At 43.0% G+C, this 22,583-nt stretch overlaps 1 protein-coding gene across 5 annotated transcripts in view; it reads right to left on the bottom strand.

Moving 5' to 3' along the window:
- Positions 1-7,834: 7,834 nt before the first annotated feature.
- Positions 7,835-22,583, bottom strand: part of LOC116940582 (uncharacterized) — a 31,827-nt gene continuing 17,078 nt past the window's right edge. For all 5 annotated transcript variants that reach the window (XM_032950572.2, XM_032950569.2, XM_032950570.2 and 2 more), the window contains one exon: positions 7,835-11,087. In XM_032950572.2, the coding sequence (XP_032806463.2) occupies positions 10,920-11,087 (168 nt within the window). In that variant the 3' untranslated portion in view covers positions 7,835-10,919. The remainder of the gene's footprint in view (positions 11,088-22,583) is intronic.

Raw genomic sequence — 22,583 nt, 5'->3', positions numbered from 1 at the left:
ATTTTACATTAACAGGTTAAATTTCTCACACTAACTTAGCCACCTTCGCTCGTGTCCTCGAGGTGGTGGCAGCTCACCGATCTTACATTAACATGCTAACCTCTCACATTAACATAGCCACCTCAGCGCGCTCGCCATGGAGGCCACTCACCGATCTCACATCAACATGCTAACCTCTCACATTAACATAGCCACCTCAGCACGCTCGCCGTGGAAGCCGCTCACCGATCTTACATTAACATGCTAATCTCTCACATTAACATAGCCACCTCAGCACGCTCGCCGTGGAAGCCGCTCACCGATCTTACATTAACATTCTAATCTCTCACATTAACATAGCCACCTCAGCACGCTCACCGTGGAGGCTGCTCACCGATCCTACATTAGCATGCTAATTTTTACCTGGCAGCTCGTTAATTGGTTGAAAACCCACCATCGTCGTGGTCGCTGCCCACCACTCACATTAACATTAGCTGCCCCGCCCATGCTGCTGACATTTGGGCTACGCCCATTTTAAACCTTTATAAACAGTTTGCCTTTAGAAGCTAACCCCTTTTCCTGATGACCGCTTGTGTTACGATCGAAACGTCGTAGTTTTTTGTTATTTTCTTTTAATTTACGTGACTTTACTGAAAGACCGAATTCGCGAGCACAAATCAGATTTGAAACACGGCAAAACGAATTCTTCTGCCGTAACTGATCATTGTTACAACGCTGTGGGTGATCACGATATAATTTTCTCCGATACCAAGGTTCTTTGCAAACCCACGGGTTTTTATCAGAGATTTGTTCACGAGGCAATCCAGATCTACAAACACAGACACAATTTCAACCGAGAAGATGGTTTCAAATTAAGCAACCATTGGAAAGATGTTCTAAATTGAACCAAACGTTAAAGGAATTTTTAATGGTACAGTATATTCATTCAATTAGTGGCATCCCAAACTCTCACGGTGGTGCTATTGCATTTTTGATGATATTTGCAAGCTTGCACAGCTTTACATTTTTATGCTAACTCCTTTGTCAAGGCGTTTTTTCTGTTTACCCACTCACAGCTTAAAGGAGGTGACCTGCGCTGGACTTGTTTAATGGTACAGTATGTTCATTCAATTAGTGGCATCGCAAACTCTCACGGTGGTGCTAATGTATCTTTGATTCTATTTGCGAGCTTGCACAGCTATACAACTATCACATTCTTTTTGCGAGCTTGCACAGCTTTACATTTTTATGCTAATTCCTTTGTCAAGGCGTCTTTTCTGTTTACCCACTCACAGCTTAAAGGAGGCGACCTGCGCTTGACTTTTTCACTCCAACGCTGTCCTCCGGACAGGTTGGTCCCTTCACCTGATGAAGGCCACTTGTGTTGTGGTCGAAACGTCGTGATTTTTGTTATTTAATTTTTTTAGCTACGTGACTTTACCCAATAGAACCATAGAGTATGGATCCTTGCAGTCACGAAAGCTTTATATCTAGAATTTAACGAAAGACCCAAAGAATATTATCACTTCTGTCATGGATCACAATCGTCATCAACAGCTATGTTCCATGCACTGCTGAATGAAGGCCTCTTCGCGCCGTCGCCATCCTTCACAGTTATGTGATGCCGATCTCGGCTCTCCATTTCCGTAGTAGTCGTCCTCTCCAGCGCATTCTGTCATTTGGCTGTCATTCCATCACCAGTTTCGTCCATCTGCTATCAAAGAGGCGCCACGGTAGCGAGATGTTAACTACCTCGCCTGGTATGGAGGAGGTGGTGGGTTTCATCCTGACCCTGACGCCTGCTGTATATTTGGAGCTTGCATGTTCTTCCCATAGTCGCGTGGATTTTTCTCTGGGTCTTCCGGTTTTTCCTCTGCATTTATAAACATGCGTTTAGAGTATTTGGCTGCTATACATTTCAACATAAGCCACTTCATTGAGCTATCATTTGTGGCCAGGTCGCTTCTGAAAAAAAGTTATACAGATCAGTGGACCTCAGCTGGTAAAATAAATCAAAAATTGCTTAGTTTAGTTTATCATTTCTTCGAGCAACGTGTTCAGTCACATGTCACCACTTGTATTTGCTCTTCAATCCACGTGCTCCTCTTTCTGTTTATCAGTACCTATGTGCAATTCCCAGCATGCATCTCTCCAAGCTTCTTGTACATGCTCTTCAACTTTTTGTTCCACATTGTCAGAGTTTGGTGTTTGTAAATCCATATATTGGTATATGTAATTTCATTAACAAAATTAAATGTTCAAAAACCACTCTATCTTGCTGTTGCTTCTCACCTCTGTTTCATGATCTTGATCCCAGTCCACCTTCATTAACTTCCCAAGATATACATAATCCATCGTGTTTTAAGTTGCGTCCATCCGACAATGACTTTCCTTTGTTCAGCCAACTTGTCGCATGTGATGTTTGTTTTGCTGACATTTATCTTTAGCACCACTTTGCAGTTTTTCTTTGTCATCTTTCTTCAATGATTTTGCACAGTTTTTTGGTCATTGTAATAACGATTGAAAGCATATCTCCATACCTGACTACTCCTTCTCACATCCATTCCTTTATACTGCGAAGGAACAATGGTTACCTCTTTGGGGGTGTGATATCAAGAACATCCATCTCACCTGAAAAACGATGTGTTTCCTTGAGTATATGAATCCTAAGATAGTTTCATGAGATATGTTTATAATGCATCAAGGTACCATTTTGATCTCTCTACGGATGACAATTTGTGACTTGCCAATCATCAACTCTCTTTTTGCTGCTCTTGTACTCTCATTGCTTGTCATGACATCTTAAATCATTTATATTTTTGTCTTCTCTAATTCCTTTCCTCATTCTTTTCCGAGTGGGGTTTGTGCAGTTCATATTTCATTAGACATTTCCCTTCTTTTAGATATCCCTCGTTTTCTTCAACATGCATTTTGTCCTCTCAGATAGGTCAAGTTATTTTTTTTAATTTGAACCACCACTCTTAGTGTACTGTCCATTACAATGTAAGTCATCTCTATTTCAAGTAATGAGACCCATTCCATTATTTTCAATCTCTGTGGTTTTTAATCGGTCGTTTAATACTTATTTAAATTCACCGATCTCCCGGACTAGATTGTTGATGTTAACCAACATGTTCTTGCCTGTAATTTACTTTATTCTCTCTCTGGCGATGTTGAGGAGCAATGCGCATCACGCTGGCCTGCGACGATTGCTTTCTTTGTTGAATTCTCTACGGACAGAGGCTTCGCTGACAATCTGGTATTCGTCATTGGGGCTGAGAATGAAGTCAATTTAATTTCTAATTTCTCCATTAGAGCTTCTTCTCCATGTCCATTGTCAAGATTCCTTTTTTACAAAAGGTGATCATTATCTTCATGTCCCTGCCAGTTGTGATCTCCAGTGGACGCTCTCTTCTCACTCCTCACGATACCAAATTTGACCAATCAACCTCTTGCCTCTGCACCTTTTATCTGTCGATTATCGTCTTGTGCATTTTACCCCCCCCCACTCCCTATTTCGAAATTGGTTAAGTTATTCATACACTTGGTCTGCATCTACATCTTGGTGGCTTCTTGTTGGAGCACTTATTTGAATTATCTTTAACTAGTAGTGATTCGAGAGCTTGAGTGTTAATGGACAATTCTATGTGAAGTACTCTTGACGATCTTACAATTACGTGCTTAATTCGCAGAGAGACGAATAATTTCTCACTCCTCCATAATAACTACCATCGCCTCTCTTTCCATTCTCCTTCACTCTTCACCTCGCTGAGTCCAACTGCGCGCCAGTTGAGTTCTGACAATTCTGTCTCGAATGTGACGAGGTTAGATTCTCCACCTCCGATTAGCGTGGTTTGGCTACGTGCGGTGTGAAAGAAGATCAACGTACGTATCATGGCCGTTGTTGTACGTACAAAAACCAAACCCAGACGGCGTCCTCTTCATATATTTTGATTATTAAGCGCCCTCTGCTTCGTCACATACCCAACCGACGCCACGGCTGGCTGAATCAGAGATGCAAAGGGCTGGGGGCCATAGTGAATGTGAGACAGACACGACCACACTTCACCACAGTGATCAGGGCAGTTTTGGAAAGACACCTGCCAGACAATGAAAAGCACTCTGATCACGCAAGGCAGCTCCAAATCACAGTTACTGACGGCAATGGATCTGTGCGCCAAAAAAACCATTATTGTACTGGATTATGGTTAAATGCCTATGCTCCCCCACCTTCACCAAATCCGCAAAAACCAGTATGGTGAAGTATGGTCAAATAACACCCCATGGCCCGCACAGTAGGGGGTAGTCCTCATGCAGTGGGTTGTCAAAAGGCTGTAAATGTACACATGTGGATTGTATTCGAGCGGGTTGTGCTGATTGCAGTACATGTGTGTAAAGGTGCGGGAGGTTGTTTATCCATAATAGTTTTTTGTTGGGTTACATCGCGTAAATATAAATGTGTCGTTAAACCCGCCATCACCCGAGACAGCCAATTAGTAAGGTTTGTCACGTAAACAGAATATGCCAATTCGTTACTGGTACAGCACACCAGTGTGTCGGAGAGCAAATCCACAACATTTATAATCTGAGTACAGCGTTTCACCAGTAATAACAACTAGCTTCATCAGCCAGATTTGTGGAGAAATCCTCCTGTTCCGTTCCTTAAATAGAGGGATAGATGTGGTGACCTCACTTATGGATGACATTGAGTGTGAAAGCCTACGTGTTTAACTGAGGTTGTTTATGTTCACGGCAAATGTATTTGCTTCAAGAACGATGTGCACACCTGAGCAACAACAATTGCCCAACAGTGATTTCATGGTTACACATGGCGCATTTCAACAGTAGGTATTCTTTGCCCGCACATTCGTCTGTGTGAAGGTGTAATCAAATAACAAAATAAATCATCAATTGCCCGGCCCATTTTTTTTCTGCTGCTGGATGTTAGCCATGGCCAGGAATGGAACGCAGGTTGCCAGACTTATAGCTCAGTCTGATGAGCACGGCGCAACCACGCTACCCCATTCGATAGCGAACACAGTTACAATTAGTGCAATCTTAGAAACAAAAACCATGCAAAGACATAGTTAGTTTTATAGGTTTACTTTTGACTAACTACATCAATCTAACTTTGATTGCACAGCATGTAGAGTCATCAACAGCTATGGTCAATCCACTGCTGGATGAAGACCTGCCCAAGCCACCGCCGTCGTCACCTCTAACGGTCCGGCGATGTAACAAAGCCAACGTGCACCCGGCACGTGAGCTAGAATGTATCACTCCATCTCCGAGGTGGACACGATCTTGAACGCTTTCCGTTTCATGTACAATGTTGACCCAAGAAACATTTTGGACTTAGATTTCAAAGGTAAATATGCACTTTCTCAAATTGCGCATGTATCCAATACAAAATATGTACAGTGGCAGAACATGCAGAGATTAATCCCTGAACACTACGATAAATGTTGCCATTCCAGAAATGCAAGTGCCTAAATTGTCCAGTGTCTCTTTGTGGGTTTCCCCCCCTGCTTTCTATCAATCCCGCTACCCATCACGACATCCCGGGATCAATAGCAAGATGAATGTCTTTGTTAAAATATGAACCAGTGCCCTAACAAGGTTTTGTGGAGATTACATCTCCAAAAAATTAATTGACTCTGGATCATGCACACATAATCTCAATGCTTCCTGCAGATTTCCTTTTTTTCTTTTGCACTCAGCGCATGTCAAGGTTATTGCTGCATGAATGTGGTCAAACTGGGGCCACCTACCCTGACCCAAATTGTGCTATAAAATATTAACTCGCCAGTTTTGTATGCCAAGGACATGCACAATAACTAAGCGATTGCACACACACACACACGAAACCCCACACTGACGGTATCCTCTAGAAATATATTATGGAAGCATTGTGGTTTTAACAGCTTCACAATTTCCTTGCACGAATGTGAGATATTCTGACAAGTGTTTTTGTCCCCCGCCTACCCTCACGCCCCCTGACTTGAAAACATAAATGAATAGTCTGGAGTTAGCAATTTCTACCTGTGCTGCTCACGAAGCCCTCGTTTTTCAGATTGCACCTGGCTGCTGCAATCGTCATAAGGAGCGCGCAAACTGCGAGTCGGGAGGGCAAGAGCTGTCTTGGAGTGAGAAGCCTGTCTATCGTATGCCTCTATAAAGCCATGCTGTTCACATAATAGCAACAATTATGGAATAATCATAAGCTGTGGGGAATATCGTCTGTTGTACCGTGCGCTTATTTTATATAGCCGTGAAGTCCATAAAGGTGTGTTCATATACTCCCATGAAAACATTTCAATACCCAACGCTGTCAGGTTGTGGTCATACTTCACCTGTGTGACTTGATGAAGGCAGGGAGCATGATACACTACAACACTGGGCTTTTGTGCATTGACCTCTGCTGCCAACAAGACCCAGCAGCAGCAGCAGCCTATAGCACCTGTTTTATGCATTGCGGTCACCCATCTAAGCACTATCCACCCTACTTTGGTTTCCGAGATGTGATGAGGTCAGGGGCACTCTTGGTGGAATTAAGTGGCATTCAGCCTCAATCCTTCCGCTGCGTTGACAATTACAGGATCGTGAAAAAATGCCATCGGATTGGCGAGGACTTCATCCAGCAGTAGTCTGACCATGGCTGATGGCGATGGTAACTACATCGGCAATGGCCAATGCTCGCGACACATACATGGTTGAGAGTATCTTCACGCAACTGAGCGAGCCGCAGATTTATACCTAAATCAGTCCAAGTAAATGCCAGGGCCCTACAGTGCAATTATAACCAAGGTACAGGGTTACTATTTTCTGCTCACAAAAAATACAATACCTACCTACAATTTCAAAATGTTCCCAACCATCCTTATAATTCATACTTAAAACATAAAGAACAATTACTTGCAAGATTTCCACGTGCTTGATCGTGGTCTCCAAGGAAAGCACCGACATTCTCCACCCATACGAAGACAACACGAGTTCTGACTAAAGCAGTCATTGGATTCTATTAGTCGCTGCCTTAAATTGAAAAATTGGCAGCAACATTGAGCTCAAAATCTGCTATTTTTGCGCATACGAGGACGACGATGATAAAAAAAGGAAATATGCTTAAAAGTATTAATTGGCCTACTTGAAGAGTTATTTAAATATTTTATTATTATTAAATAAGTAAAAATGCAGCAAATTCACAAGAGCAAATGCAAGTATACCACTTAATAAGAAAATATGCATCGGAACACCATTCAGCTATTGATCAGGCCTTGCATACCAAGTGCTGCATAAAGGAAGATCCGAGTAACATTCGCAATAAGGCCGGACAATAGTCCGCACAACTAATGTCATTTAGCAGGAAACAGGAGAGAAAAAAAAACGTAAACACGTTACACTAACCACCGCGGCCATTATGCAAGCACGTAAGTTGGAGGAGCATCTTCCCCCTCATTGTGCGCGTATCAAAGAAAGAGCTGATGAGGATCTGCTAAGTGCTAAGACGCGTATCCCATTTGCTGAACAAAGCTCACGGGTCTCGTGAAAAAAAGGTACCGCGCGCTCGCGACTCCGGCACATTGGGGGCTCGCACGAGGTGTGCTCTCTACATCTTGTGCGCACAGCTCGTGATTGAGGGAGGCAGAAATGGACGGACGGAACATTTAACTGGCTCGATGTGCATTAGTGTCCTTCTCGCGGCAACCCTCTTTCAGTGGCTTCCTGTTCTCAATAGCGGTGGAGTGGCTAGCTGAGAGAGCGCACAAGCTGTTGTTAACGGCAGATTGGTGGAGTTATTTACTCCAGAGCAGGACATCAAAATTGAACCCGAAAATGAACTTTTGGAGGCATTGGCGGCAGTTTTTCAATGGGTTTACAGCACTTTAATGGACTTATCCAAGGCAATTAAGGGCTAGCACAGTGCGTACATGAACAAAACAAATACAAAAAATCATGCAATTTCTATTTGTAATATTGAATCATCGTTTGCTGTCACAGACAAAAAAATATGTTAGTGCTCTCTCTCTCTGTCGGTCATTAAAAACATGTTCTTATTCTCCGTTAGCGCGTGTTCCATCATGACACCATCTATCATGACTCGGGCTAATACAATTCCTCACAAAACAACAAAACACATTCATCACGCTCGTCTGCCCCCCTCCACACATTGTACATTATCTCCAAGGGGCCGCTGATTCAAAGCCGCGGCCGCTCGCGAGATAGATGACCTGAACCCAACAACTACCAGGGGTTATAGAGAAATACCGTCGGCAATGGCGCCGGCGGCCCCTTCTCTTAGAGGGAACAAATTTAGCGGCCGCTCTAAAGATGAGTTACTGGGAAGCCGTCGCGTCGGCAGCAAGGTTGTGAAATTGAAGAATAGCGGTTTGGAACAGATGGCGACAGGCTGTGATTGCATGGTGAAGCGAGCACAGATCCACGGCAACGACCCACACAGCCACACTCGGATGCACTTCCATTGTTTGCTTGAGGCCTTCATCACCACAAATTACTGTGAGGCCTCCGACATGTCTTTTGCGAACGTTGGAGGGGGACGGAAAGAAGAAAAAAAACTGCGCGCGAGTTTCGGTTTCGAAGCGGAGGTGAAGAAACTAAAATGCAGTGTGGACATTTTAGTATGTTATGCTTTTAAATCACCGTTGCTGAGCACGGGCCCAAGAGGCCCGATAGTCCCAAAATGCCACGCGGCTCGCAACAAACAGCACGGTTAAAGGTGCAATAAATGATGTGGTGATGCTGCGTTGACAGTGATACGCATGCACAAATGACAACTAAACATTCATCAATAGTATGTGGCCTGAAATTACCCAAAAAATATATCATTGTCGACGTTCCGGACAATGGCCCTTCTTCATGTGCTATGAAGAAGAGCCATTGCCCAAAACGTCGCTCATTACAAATATATATTTCTGACGAATGTGCTGAGTTCTTTTTTTTCTGAAGGGTGTATTAGTCAAGAGTTAGCACGTTTCTTGAATTGAGCAAGAATATGTGCACACTTTAAAGATAGCAGCTGTTTTTTGTTTCATGGTGTGCTTCAAAAACAAATGGAATTTTAAAATCAGCAGAGACAATTTTTTTAATAAAAGATTTTAAGCCGATTCGTTTTAACATTTTACTCTTGAGTGGTGATACGTTACAGATGACAACAGTAATGATGATTGGATGATTTTCTTGCTACCAGTAAAGACGTAATTAACTTTAAAGATCGCCTTGACTTTCAGTGGCTAAAGAGACATGGATATAATAAGGTCAGCCAGCGCAAAGGGCTACGCAGAGGTCATTCTGAAATACCGTGGTGAGTGTTGGGTCAGCTCATTAACCAGGACCCATTATTGGCTACGCTGAGCTTGGATGAGAATGCAATTCCATTTGTAACGGCAAAGATCATCGTAAAATTCAACTGTCAACATTCATAAATCCACAATTCTCTAAACTACCGTACACATACGGCCTGATTGGTACCACAAGTCAGCAGCAATGCTGCATGCTTGAGGTTTGATTTGGAGGGGGAAAAAAACTGTTGGTGCCTTAAGATAATAGATTGTGCAAAGGAGTAAGGCACAACCCCATGCAGAAAATCAGTGACAACGTCTAAGAGATTGCTGAAATTGAACCCACTGAACTTTACGAAACCGCAGTAGTTTCACGAGTGGTTTTCTAGTTCATTGAACACGGGATCCAGCTCCGCAGAAGTAATATTTGTTCGAATGAATGGGCTGGAAAAAAAAAACAACAACAATAACAACCATATGACTCCATCTATCTGAAGAGGCGATGCACAATTGGTATTCTTCATTTGCAATGAAGCCAATTCGTGTTTTTCCTTTGAAAACTATGATATAGCGCCACCAATCAGCCATGATCAATCCACTGCTGGATGAAGACTTCTCCAAGCCACCAGCATCTCTCGTAATCCTGCGATTATATAGTCCAACTAGCTCCTGCACGCTCCATCTCCGAGACAGACGTTCTTTCGGATGTGTTACACTTCTTGGCTGCCACTCCGTCACTATTCTTGAACCTTGACTATTCATTCTTGCAAAGTGTCCTGCCGAAGCCCACTTACTTCTTAGAAAAATAAATGTCTTTGCCCTGCTTGTGTTCTCTAATCCATGGGTTTCGTTTTCTATATCTCAATGTAACTCGAAGCATGCAAGCCTACATGTTTCAAAAAATTACTATGCATTTAACGATTTCAAGTTCAAGGCATTAAATGAAATACATGGCAATGTTGTATAAATATAAGTATGCAAATCTTTTACAGAGGAATTATAGTTCTTATTGATTCACAAATCTAATATTATAAGTCACATGGCAATTCAAATCAAGTTGATAGAGATAATTGAACCATACATACCTTAAGTCGGAAGACCACAGAATATTTACAAGAACAGATAATTCATGACGAAAAATTAAAAAGCATGCATTTACTTCAACTTTTAATAGAATATATGAGCTTGTAATATAAATACACGTGAAGGATTAACAATGTAAAAATTTATATTTCAAAATCAATCACGAGTGCGCATTTAAACATTCGGGGCTGTTGGCTACGTTGATTATTTTTCAAAATGAAACCACTTATTGTGAGATGATATGAAATATTTATCACCAATTTATATTCCTATCTTAAGAGGTTGAGGTTTTTTATATACATTAGCCAAACAGCCCTCAAGCCAGTCTGATTAAATCTCCATCCTGTATTCCAGTCAAATGTCCTTGTGTGGTAAGTAAAAGACAAACATATTAATGTTGTGATGTTGCACCCTTTCATGTCCACTGACCTGGGGCTGATGAGATTTATGTTTCGATTAGTTAAAACACAAATCCCGTTAATTGATCAGCCGAGATGGCGGCACATCGCGGCGGTTAATGCGCCGCGGTTATGATTTTTTTTTTTTTACGCCGAATCAATCTCATATGCTCAGGATGATCCTGTCAATGTCATTGGCGGGGATTTTGGCGTCTGCATCCTCCCCGCACACGCGGAAGACGATGTGGGCGTTGTAGGGAATGACGGCGGTGCCCGTGCTCGGCTGCCATCCCCAGCTCCTGCCGCCTCGCTCAAACATCCTCACGGTCACCTTCCACGCGGCGCAGACAAACCGCACACACACACACACACGCGCACGAACACACGCACGAACACACGCACGCACACGCACGAACACACGCACGAACACACGCACGCACACGCAAACACGTGAACAAGCGCACGCACGCGAATGCGCACGCCGGCACGACGTGAATGTGAATGCGCGTACGCACGAATGTGGACATGCACGCGCGGGCAACAAAATGTACACGCACGGGCGCGCACACACATACACACACAGGGACACGCGCATGCACAAAGGTACACATGAACACACGTGTACGCACACACGAACGCACGAACACAAAGAACATATGAACACAAGCCAACACAAACAGAATTGCTTAAAACCACACATGGATGCACATGTGCACACTCACCAACACGTAAGCGTGAATGACTAAATGAACACCGAAACCGTTTGCGTACACACACGCGCACGTACACGCACGCGCACAATTCGAGGACCATCATCAGCCAGGCTCAGGCAAGATTACACAACACTTTTACCTCCCTCCCAAGGATTCTACGAGGTTCACGGGACCATATTATATTTTACGCACTCGGTGGAACTGGTAAATTGGAATTTTTATGCTATGCAATTTCCTGCTGCTTGTATTGGAGTTTTGCAAAACTGGCATGTATGGCAATACATTCTGGCCCTTTTTGTGCGCATGTATGTGTGCGAGGCTGTATTTGTGGTGAAATGATACCATTAATGAAAGCACTGCAACATTACATATTTCATACGGCTTGATAGCTATATAATGTAGTTTTCAGTAAGCAGCCATCCCAATTTATGTGGCTGAAAGATGTGAAAGCATTAAAAACGCAGTCCATTTTAAAAGATGCGGTTGGTTAGTTTACGGTTAGTTAACCTTGCCGCGGGGTAAGTTACCATAAGTTACGGGATAATAAATTGTTTTATTGGGCTAAATTTGAATTTATTTCTCCCTTATTCCCCCAGTTAACCTTGCAAAAACGTATTACGACACGACGGTCCGGTACGCATTCATCCGTTCCTCCACCTGTGCCGTTTGCCAATTTGCGCATCACTCAATTCTGCAAGCACAATAACCCAAGAGCTGCTTAACCAACCAGTGACGATTTAACATCACGGCCTGTGAAGTGCTTCATACCCGATCACACTTTGGACTACATTCAAAGCGCACACCAAAAAAAATTTAAAACCAGCACCCATTTACACTAACTTGAATAATTAGAGGGGTCTGCAGAGCACATTAGAGCCTCCAGAAAGAAGAAAAAATCAGGCGAGCAAAAATATTTCTACGACAAATAAAGAGCGGTGAGATGGGTTGTTTTTTTTAAAGGCAAGGCGACATTTTTGTCAAGGTTCATGTGGATTATAAAATACACCACACTGATATATTCTACACCTGCAATTTGGAATTGTCTACCTTGTTTTATTTCACTTCAATGCTGCCTTTAACGGATACTTGACTGTCTCAAACAATGTATGATCGTCTCAGGTGCCTCTCCAACAATGCTCCATTCATATACTTTACTTATTCACTGCTATTCTCCTCTCGTCATGTGGAAATAAGAAAATATACAAGGGTAGATCGAGCTCAGATATCCAGTCAAGGACATCATCGGATGCGGAAATTGACTTGTGTCACCATCCTGCCAGGAACCGGGTATCAGGGGCGACTATTCACGATGCTTTCCATTGTGCAAAGTTCACCAGATCTGTGATGGGGATCTTCCTGTAATAATCGCCTCTTGGGCATCAGATGTGATCCACATCGCCCGTGGGGAGTTTCCACGTGGTTTATGATCACCCACTGCCATTGATATAGCGCGAAGCAAGGATGTTTTGGCTGGAGGACTGCAATACCACTTTGCTATGGATTCCTTCAAGGCCCTATCCTTGGGTTATCTTCTTTTCTATATTGACTCTATCCTTGGTAAAGCCACATCCAATACGTTTAAAAGTGACTGCAGTCGCATTTCTGGTTTACATTGTTTACTGTCGTGAAGAAAAAAGACTCACCCTGGGAAAAAAGACACAGCAAAAAAAATTCAGATTGCAAGCCATTATTTCACACATGCATAAACACAAAAAAAGGCAATTTTACACATTGTTGCATTACCATTGCATTGATTTGGATGTACTCATATGCTGAATGAAATGCAATTTTATTTCAAATTTCAAAAAAATATATCTTATATACGCAAAAAATATATCGCACTCTTGCGCACAATGAAGAATTAGTTAAATAAAGAAAGGACAAGTGAATACTCGGCGTGCCGAGCATGACTACTATCACACCAACACAAAGTGTCATCGCATTGAATTGAAATCCAAATGGTCCTCATGGCGAGCGCATGGTTCCTGGTGGAAAAACATCTGCTGCTAAACATGCTTGACCGTCTACAATGCGAGGGATTAATTGTAGGTAATCAAAACTCGAGTCAAATGCACACCACCACCCACATAATCCTAATTACTGCACATAAGGCAAATTAAATACATCAGTTCACCACTTTAGGGAATTTCACTTTTAATAACCGTTGAGTGTAATGAGTTCATTACAGCACATGTTGTTAATGTGAGATCAAGTCTGAACTCTGATCCTTCCACATTTCCCTTCCCCAAACCATTAATGCAATTATTTCTTAGAGCTCTCTATATCCTGCACTGTTTTCCATGGGCCACACTGCCCGAAAACGCGCCTGTCTCTCGGGCAAGCAAATCTCTCCCACGCTTTGCGATCCCTTTAGGTTCAGAGACAGCAGCAAGATGCTAATAGAAGCCCTGGGCAAAAGCACATCAGCCCTGAATTATTGAGCTACTAAACCGTAACCAATTTCAAGCCACAGGCAAAGGAGACAGACCCATAAAGTACTGAACATTATTAGAATGACAAGCCCCGTGACGATGTTGGTTTAAATAAATTAGAGTGAATTAATGTTGAATGTTCTCGGTAAACTGAGGGTGCCAGGGGCTAAATATGTGTTACTGTGACAACTGCGAAGCAGAAAGAATCCGTTTCAAATGCAGTGCAGCCCAAGCAAGCCAGATCGCATCCAATCATACAATGTTTTCCAACTCTGATTTCACATGGTTGCTTTAAAAAAAAAGGCTACTTTATTTTTCAGGTTCAGAACCATAATTGGAATCAAACTGTACAGAAATGTCCTGCTGCCCCATGCCGGTGGTGGCAGGCAATTAGAAACATTCGTGCAAAGTTGCAGATGAGAGAATAGTGCAAGACTGTATTTTACACGTGGATTAGAGCGTTTTTCGTGTTTTCCTATCCCATACCCATTTTGACTGTTAGAAAATAAGTACGGTGTATTGTACGGTGCAAACAGTGCAACGATACCGTCATGCATTATTCAGCATTTTTATTCTACTGTACCTAATTGTAATGCAACAACTGGTATTTTTTTTTTACCCAGTTGGTAACCAACATATTTATTATTTAGGTTCTAAAGATTAATTTAGATGACCTGATACCACACCGCTTGAGATGACTGGATTTCCAGACTGTAAATTTGATGGTTCTAACCTTTCCCGTAGGCCACAATAAAAGGCACCACAGAAGATGTCACCGCATTCATCAGCTGGTGAGGTCGCACCCTGTCCCTTTTATCTACCAAAATGAGCGTACGTGAGACAGAGCGCTTCCGCGCTTTGTTCACTGTCTCTATTAAATCTAACAATAACTTCATTAAGGATTTTCTGTTATTCAATTGCTGCAGCTGCCATCTATTTTCAAAGAGGAATTAATGGTGTTGTATATATATTTTTTTATTATCTTAAAAGCCCCCCGGAATACATTACCATACTATTTACCAGTCCCCTATTTTTGTCATTTGAGGGGGAGCTCAATTTAACCGTATCCCTCCGCTTTTATGTTGGTCACCTGTGAACCTCGCCTCAGCTTTACCGCAATTCAGTTTGCCAGAAGTCACCCTCTGCGGTAAATCACAGGCCAATCATTTTTCTGTGCAGAAACTGACTTTAAACACACAATTCTCTCCATTCACATCAAAGGCAAAACAATACGACGGTTTAAATTGGAAGAAGAAGAAGAAATAATATCACCTGCCCCCCCTTCCTCCACCCCTTCCAACCAACCATCCCCCGTATATTTAATTTGTATTGATTAACGCACTGGCATGACAAATGTACAATTGCGTTATTGTGCATGTGCATGACGACACAGATGTTAAGCTTCGTGTGTGCTAAATAAATTCCCCAGGTGAGGAATGTGATCAAGCACATTTTCACAATCAACCCTTTAAGTAGAGAAATTGTGCGTGACCGTGATTTTGTAGACAGGCTTTTACTTGCAACAGGCATCGAGGGTGACGATGTGAATGCACAAACGAGGTAAATGACCTGCCGAATAACGGGTGCAATGATCTTCCCCGTAACACATCTGCGTCTCACAGCAGAACGCGTTCAGTTCAGCAAAAAAAAAACGACCTATGAAGGTTTTGTTCACATCAGTTTAACTAACCGTACCGCGCAGATAATTAATGCACCTCCCACCTTGCATACGGATACAGTTTACATCACTTTGTCTGTACTCCGACAGATTAAGGCTTCCCTACTCCCTATAAGTCATTGGTCAGTGCAAGATGGTAAAGAGTGTGGGGGGGGGGGGGGGGGGGGCGCACGCCCAGGTTTGATTCGAATATCACTCACCACCGACGTTAACCATGGCCGGGAATCAAACTCAGTTCACGGGGCCCATAGCGCAGTGTGCAAACCACTGCGTCACCACTCCACCCAACATATAAGCATACACCCCAATAATTCGGGGTTTTTTTTCCTTCCAGGGGCATGTATTTTACCAAGCATTCAAGCCTGCAATGTGACACTACAATAAATAGGTCATTTAGAAAACTACAGTTTTGTCACGGGTGAGACACCACCTTGTAAACATCTCATGCCTAAAAATATCCTCTTAGATAAATGATTAGAGTGCTGAGACCGATGCCTCAAAGAGACCCGATGAAGGAGGTCCCCTGCAGCCGTCTCTAAGTGACACATTTGCATATAAATGATGTTTACCAGAGACCCAAGTGGAGCAATAGCATGAAATGCAAACTTCAAGAACTTCTCAATAGGGCAACTATCATTAATTCACCAGCTGAAAAGGTCAGTCGTGGCAGGTTACAATTTATCACTCATCGTTCCATTTAACGTTCAAGTTGTCTCCCAAGGGCTCATTATAGTGAGATGTGGTACTATCAATATGTGATGAAATGCTGATAGTTGAGTGACCAACAAGCACAATGGGCAGCACGTTATTAGGTAAACTCACATCAGGTAACGTATCTGATTGCCCCAATAGATCACTGTATCCAAGCACAACAAACCACCTTTGAGCAACGCCATTGCACGGCTCACTTTCTACACAGAGCGCGCGAGTTTGATCGGGGCATTTGTTATGGACAAGCGCTTTTCTTATTTATTGTACCCGGGAAAAGAAATAAATTAAGAGCTGAATTTGATGAGGACGCGAAAAAAATTGCCCGTTGTTGTCTAACTTGTCTAAAGAAAAGAAGAAAAAAAACAGTGTATAATCCCCGAGCATCACCTGCTATGGCGTGCGGATCTGAAACATGACCACCGACGAAGCGGATTGGACAAAAAACGTTTACAAGTTGGTCGAGAAGCACGGAGAGACGCACGCTTTGGGATTACACCGAGAGACCGAAATAGGAACACAGAGATTCGGGAACATAGGCAGGTTGGTGGCAAAAAAAAAAACTTGACCGTGGATTAAAGAAAAATGGGCTTGTTAGATAGGGAAGATGGCCATTGGGCGAAAATAACACCTGAACAGCAGCCAAAGGAACGAACATGCCACAGAGGATAACCACTGTGGAAATGGAACAACAAAAACGCCTCTATCACATCTACAAATGAGCTATACAGCTCAGTGAGCCTTACCTGGCGACATAAAAATAGGTAATAGGTTAATAGGATCGCGAGAGACGGTGGTAGCTTGGCGAGGCCTTCCTTCATCCAGCAGCAGATTAATTATGACTAATAATGATGAAGATGACGCTCAGTAACAATCAGCGAGAATTCCGTGTGTGTGTGTGTGTGCGCTAACAGTGTAGTGGGTACCGCCATACCATACAATTGTGTTTTTTTTTATTGTCCTGTGACGAGTATTGTTCTCATGTGTGGAGCAGTGGCGTTGTTGTTAGCTCACCCCAGTATGAACTCAGCAAGCTGAGTAGGATCCCCAGCCACAGCTAACATCAGTGGCGAGTTATAACCAAACAGTCCCTGGGCCTCCACGCCTTCGCAAATCCGCACTGACCAGCGTGGTGAAGTATGGCCAGTACAACCTTCACAACTGATGCAGCTTCCACGCAGCAGTGGATTTAGAGAGGGTTACAAGTTACGAATGCTTTGTTTTATTATTTTGAAGAACTGATGCATTACCAGCATCGTTATGTTTAACTTTGATCGGATTCATTTGTTGCCTGAACCCGCACTTAGCAGGGGTCGGATAACGGTAGAAATAATAACAATAGCTGAAGATGAAAAAAAAGCACCCCAGACCTCACTATAGATTACTGTATTAGACTGTTCCCAGTGGTGAAGTGTTGAGAACTGCAGCATTAGCGGCTGTTAGATGGGCGGGAAATGTGATGGGTAGAGGGCAGGTAGACAGTGGCGACAGACTGTCTCCTATTGACAGCTTGATGCTGTGCTCAAAGAATATGAGTTCCATTAAAACAGGAAGAGGGGAGACTTTCCTTCTTCATGGCTGGTCCTGCTGTCAACTCCAGTTTCATCCACCGCTCCTGATCTGCCATGTGCGGCAATGAACCCGTGTCAGTACAAGTGATTTTTTGTGCGTGTTTTTTTTATATATTAGGTTTTACCAGCTTAATAATGCAGTTAACAAAGCACTTTTGTCTTCCTCTACAAACATATTCCCACCCACTAATGGAATTTAATATTTATGCATTAATGACTTATTCATGGTGCAGCACTGTCTTTCATTTACTTAAGTCGCACTTCTCGTGCAGATATTTCCAAAACTAATTTACTGAAAATGCCACCCAAGGATACCAACTGACAGCAAGCGCCGCTCTAATGACTTGGACTTGCTGTGCGCGGAGATATGGAATGAGGGGGAGAAAATAATTACTTTAAATCCCTCCGTCCGTCGAAAGCACATGTGTAATAGGTAAAAGTGCACGTGGGAAGTGTATATATCACTGTCGCAACATAAAAAAATCATGCTGCAGTTACCCTTTTCTTCACAGTCCTTTGCTAATCGACTGCTGGATGAAGACGTCCCCACGCGGTGATCGATAGGGGATCATCGGGGTTGTTTAACCATATTTCACCACACTGGTCAGTGCGATTTCGGTGAAATGGAGAGGACAATATCAATTCAGATATGTCTTGCCACTGATGTTAGCAATGGCCGGGAATCGAACTCAGATGTCTGGGTTCATAGCACAGTGGACTAACCATCGCGCCACCACTCACTATCCCCCCTCCTACCCCCGTCCAAGCCAACCCTCCGTTACATTTACTTAACCACAAATGCACTAATTCTCAGACTTATTTACACCTTTAAAAGTTACAATGTCAAATCAATTACAGACACTGCATTAAGGTAGCTTTTGCAATGCATTTGAAATAAAAAATAAAATAAAAATGCACCTGCATGATGGGCTCTAACCTTTTTCTGTAACAAATTACAAGATAATGGATTTTTTTTTTGTGCCAAGGAGGTGAGACATTTCTTTCTTCCCGTATAATTCATTTTCCATGAACAGTTTCAACTATGCATAATTCTCTCTACTTTTTAAGTGCTGCCTCTCTAAATACTGCAATGTTTTATTAATCAGAATCCATAGAAGAGCAACAGGATAGCCAGTGCCTCTACATGCATGTACATTATTAGGGATTTGCAAAATCCCATTTCTTGTAATGGGCTGGGTTGCCTAATTTGGAAGGGCAGCCCAGGGAGACAATGGCCCCGTGCCTCTGTGATCAATAGGTCATTGCAAACACTTCTTAAGTAATCCCTTACAGGCACGGGCGGTGTATAAACCTGATCTTTCAGTAATGATTTTCTTCGAGGCAATTGAGTAACCACTTTCTGGAACAGCTCTGCCGAACTATCTAAGCCTCATCGAAACATCTTTCTCCCGCTTAAACTCCAACACGATCATCAAATGGGTAGATTATTTTTTTTTCTGCAACACCGCATCCGCCGTGTTGGGGTTTTGTTGTTGTGCATGACACAACGGCACGGCAGAATCGGCAGCGAGCAACCTCGGACTCTCCGCTAAGTGAACGATCGTGCACTTAATTACTTCTCCATTAGCCCTGCGACTTGGGAGACCTGTGTCAGCTATCCGCTGCGTGCCTCGGAGGTAAACTACCTGTTAGTGATCTAAAAACATCTAAAAGGAAACAGCTCTCGGTGAGGCCGGGGTAGGCCAAACACCTCGGGGCACTTTAAAAAACAAAAAAAGGCTGAAGACAAAAAAAAGCGGCTTTTTTTTTTTACAGGCGCACTGATGCTTGTCTATTTGCACAAGCTGTGATGGGCAGATTCTAAACGATTAACAGAATTTGCTAAACATTTGTACTACCGGTAGGTCAATAAATTTCCCAAATAATTAAATAACCAAGTCGCTAGAGCATTTCTAAGGGCTGCGCAGTGTTCACCGGGCTGGATCCGGCGGTGCGGTGGTCTGGCGCACTGCGTTATGAGGTTGGCGACACAGGTTGGATGCCTACCTGGGAAAATGGAAACCTTTGAAATGTAATCGGTGTTGATTTGAAGATTTCGTGGCTGCAGGAATCCACACTCTTTGTTTCTTTCGGTTAAAGTCACGGAGGTAGAAAAAAAATTAATAGATCACGACGTTTCGATCGCAACACAAGCAGCCGTCATCAGGTGTGAAACAAACACAGCGGTTCTCCTGCTGTGTTCGTTTCACACCTGATGACGGCCGTCGTGATCTATTATTTTTTTCTACCTCCGTGACTTTACCGAAAGAACTAAAGAGTATGGGGTAGGTGAACAAGAAAAAAAGAATCCGCAGCATTTAAGAAAGAAAAAAAACCCAGCCAAATTGATATTTTGACTATGTTGCACCTCAACAATGTTATACCAGTTAATCATTTGTTGCCAGGGGAATGGCTATTATGCCGGCTTGTTCATTATCGCATGCAGATACGCAACATAATGCGGTGAACTGTGCAAAATTATAATGCTTTAAAAACACACACACACAAGCTTGCTCTTTTCTTCCCGTCGCATCGGTAATTACCGGCAGAAAAAGCTTCCTTTCACACCTTCTGTGCTGTTCTTTACAGCGGTTTCTAATGGACAGATCGGAATAGAAAGCGCTGCGCATATAAAAGGAATTGGTGAGTATTGCACCGATAATTACAGCTGAAGATGAATAGAGTTGCACGTAACGCATGCAGCGGTGGCGCGGCGGTTCGTGCGATGCGCTGTAAACTCGGGCGCCCGAGTTCGACTCCTGGTCACGGCTGACATCAGTGACAGATGATGTCTGAGCTGGTCCAGTAGCACTACACAACTGCACCCTTTACCAACCAGCGCTGACTAGCATGGTGAAGTATGGTAAACAACCCCAATAATCGACACACCGTTTAGAAGCCTTCATCCAGAAGTGGATTAAGAAAGCGCTGTAAACCAACCACATTTAATCAATGGAGATATTTTGGTGCTCGGTAACTTTTCCAGCAATTCCCTGAATCTGAGTATCATGTTAGTGAAATATGTTTTGCCTCTAAAAAAAATACTTTTTTAAGCAGCATCGTCAAGTTAAAATTGCAATATAAACGACATGGTGACTTTAAATATTGCCTTTAAAAAGCGTGTTGCTTATTTTCCTCGAACTATATTCCTCTAACTATTCCAACCGTGTTTTCTGTTTCGTGTCAGGAGATAACAACATTTCCATCCGGCAGTCTACAGCTAGCAATGAACCATGTTGAAGAAGAGCCGACCGTGGATATCATCAGTACCATTCTGCACTGATCAGTGTGGTAAAGTGTGGTAAAGTATGGTCAAATAATCTCCATGCTCAAAACGACGTCGGGAGAGGTCTTCATCCAGAAGTGGATTAATGAAAAACCTCTTTGATATTAAAAGCATATCATTAACTAGAGGGTATTCCCAGATCAAAACACAAACCCAGATACTAGTTTGCCTACATTATGCGTGGCGATTGCCATTGTGTACATATTTGGAGTGAGTGTAGTGATTGGCAGGATTGGAAGGGACCTCGAGGTCACCATCAGCCATGACCATGGTCAACCCACTGCTGGTTGAAGGCCTCCATTCACCACAAAGCAAATCAGCAATGGTCTGGTAAGGTTGGCCCTTGAGTTAGACCACCTCACACTCAGCACAACTCAATTAATTTCAACATCTGATTGAAATTGAGATTTACGGTTGGGCCAAGTGTGCAATTGCCAAACTCCAGACCGGTGAATATGGAAAATAAGAATGTGACTTGTGACCCAGTCAAACTCTAATATGACATCATGATATAAATAAGATTTTGCTCTACTTAGCACGTTTGGACTTATTTTGCATTCGAGAATGCAACTGACAATACACGTTAGCTCTTAATTCATCACTCTGCTTCTAATGCGGAATGCATCTGTTATGACGAATGTGGTATCACCACGCCTATGTCAGTCGCTGTGAGCAATGAGGTAAAAGATTGGTCGAAACACAAGCATCCTGGCCAATTGTGCCCTTGAGCATATCATAATTGTTCAAGTTGGCAACGTACATGAACACTAAGTCTTCCCTAAAGGCTCTTGCTTCGCGCTCCAGCAAACAAGGCCTTCGGTCATAACTCTCAGCCGGCCTTTGCTCGATGCGTACTTGCTGCATCTCTGCTGCTGCTGCTTGCATCGTCTGGAAGTCCCTTCTTGTGGCTGTCTGCACTTCTAAGAGAACCATCCGCCGGTTCTCACCAAGGCTCAAGACTCTCCTCTCCTGCCTGTGACTATCTGTGTATGTAAGTCGAACTTCTTTCACATGGTACATAGCCATCCGTGCTAATCGGAGGTTCGGGGGAAGGACAACAAACAAAAAAACAAAAAGCAGTTCTACAGAAATGAGTTTTCAATGTTGATTGCAAAGTGCATAGCTCCAGTGTGATTCCTAATATCGGAAGGAAGAGTGTTCCAGGCAGCCACAGAAGCGCATCTGAAGGCGAGCGATGCAGTGACCGTCTTTATTTGATGGCCAGGAAAAAGCCGCTTTCATGGAATGCCGCCCTTTAAACTTTTACCGCACCAGCATATCAGCTGACTGTTTGGCCTGTAGACATCTACCCATTATTCCCTACTCCGAAGAGGCCCCTTCAGTGCGTGAACGTATATTTATTATGCTCACAAAGCAGAGTTAATATGTTAAATCACAGATTCAGACTTAAAAACGGAAAGAGGAATATGTGGATTAAT

Source organism: Petromyzon marinus, chromosome 9 (assembly GCF_048934315.1).
Source record: "Petromyzon marinus isolate PM22_M1 ecotype Great Lakes invasive population chromosome 9, UKy_Petmar_22M1.pri1.0, whole genome shotgun sequence".
Taxonomy (NCBI): Eukaryota; Metazoa; Chordata; class Hyperoartia; order Petromyzontiformes; family Petromyzontidae; genus Petromyzon; species Petromyzon marinus.
This window is presented reverse-complemented; position numbering and strand designations above follow the sequence as displayed.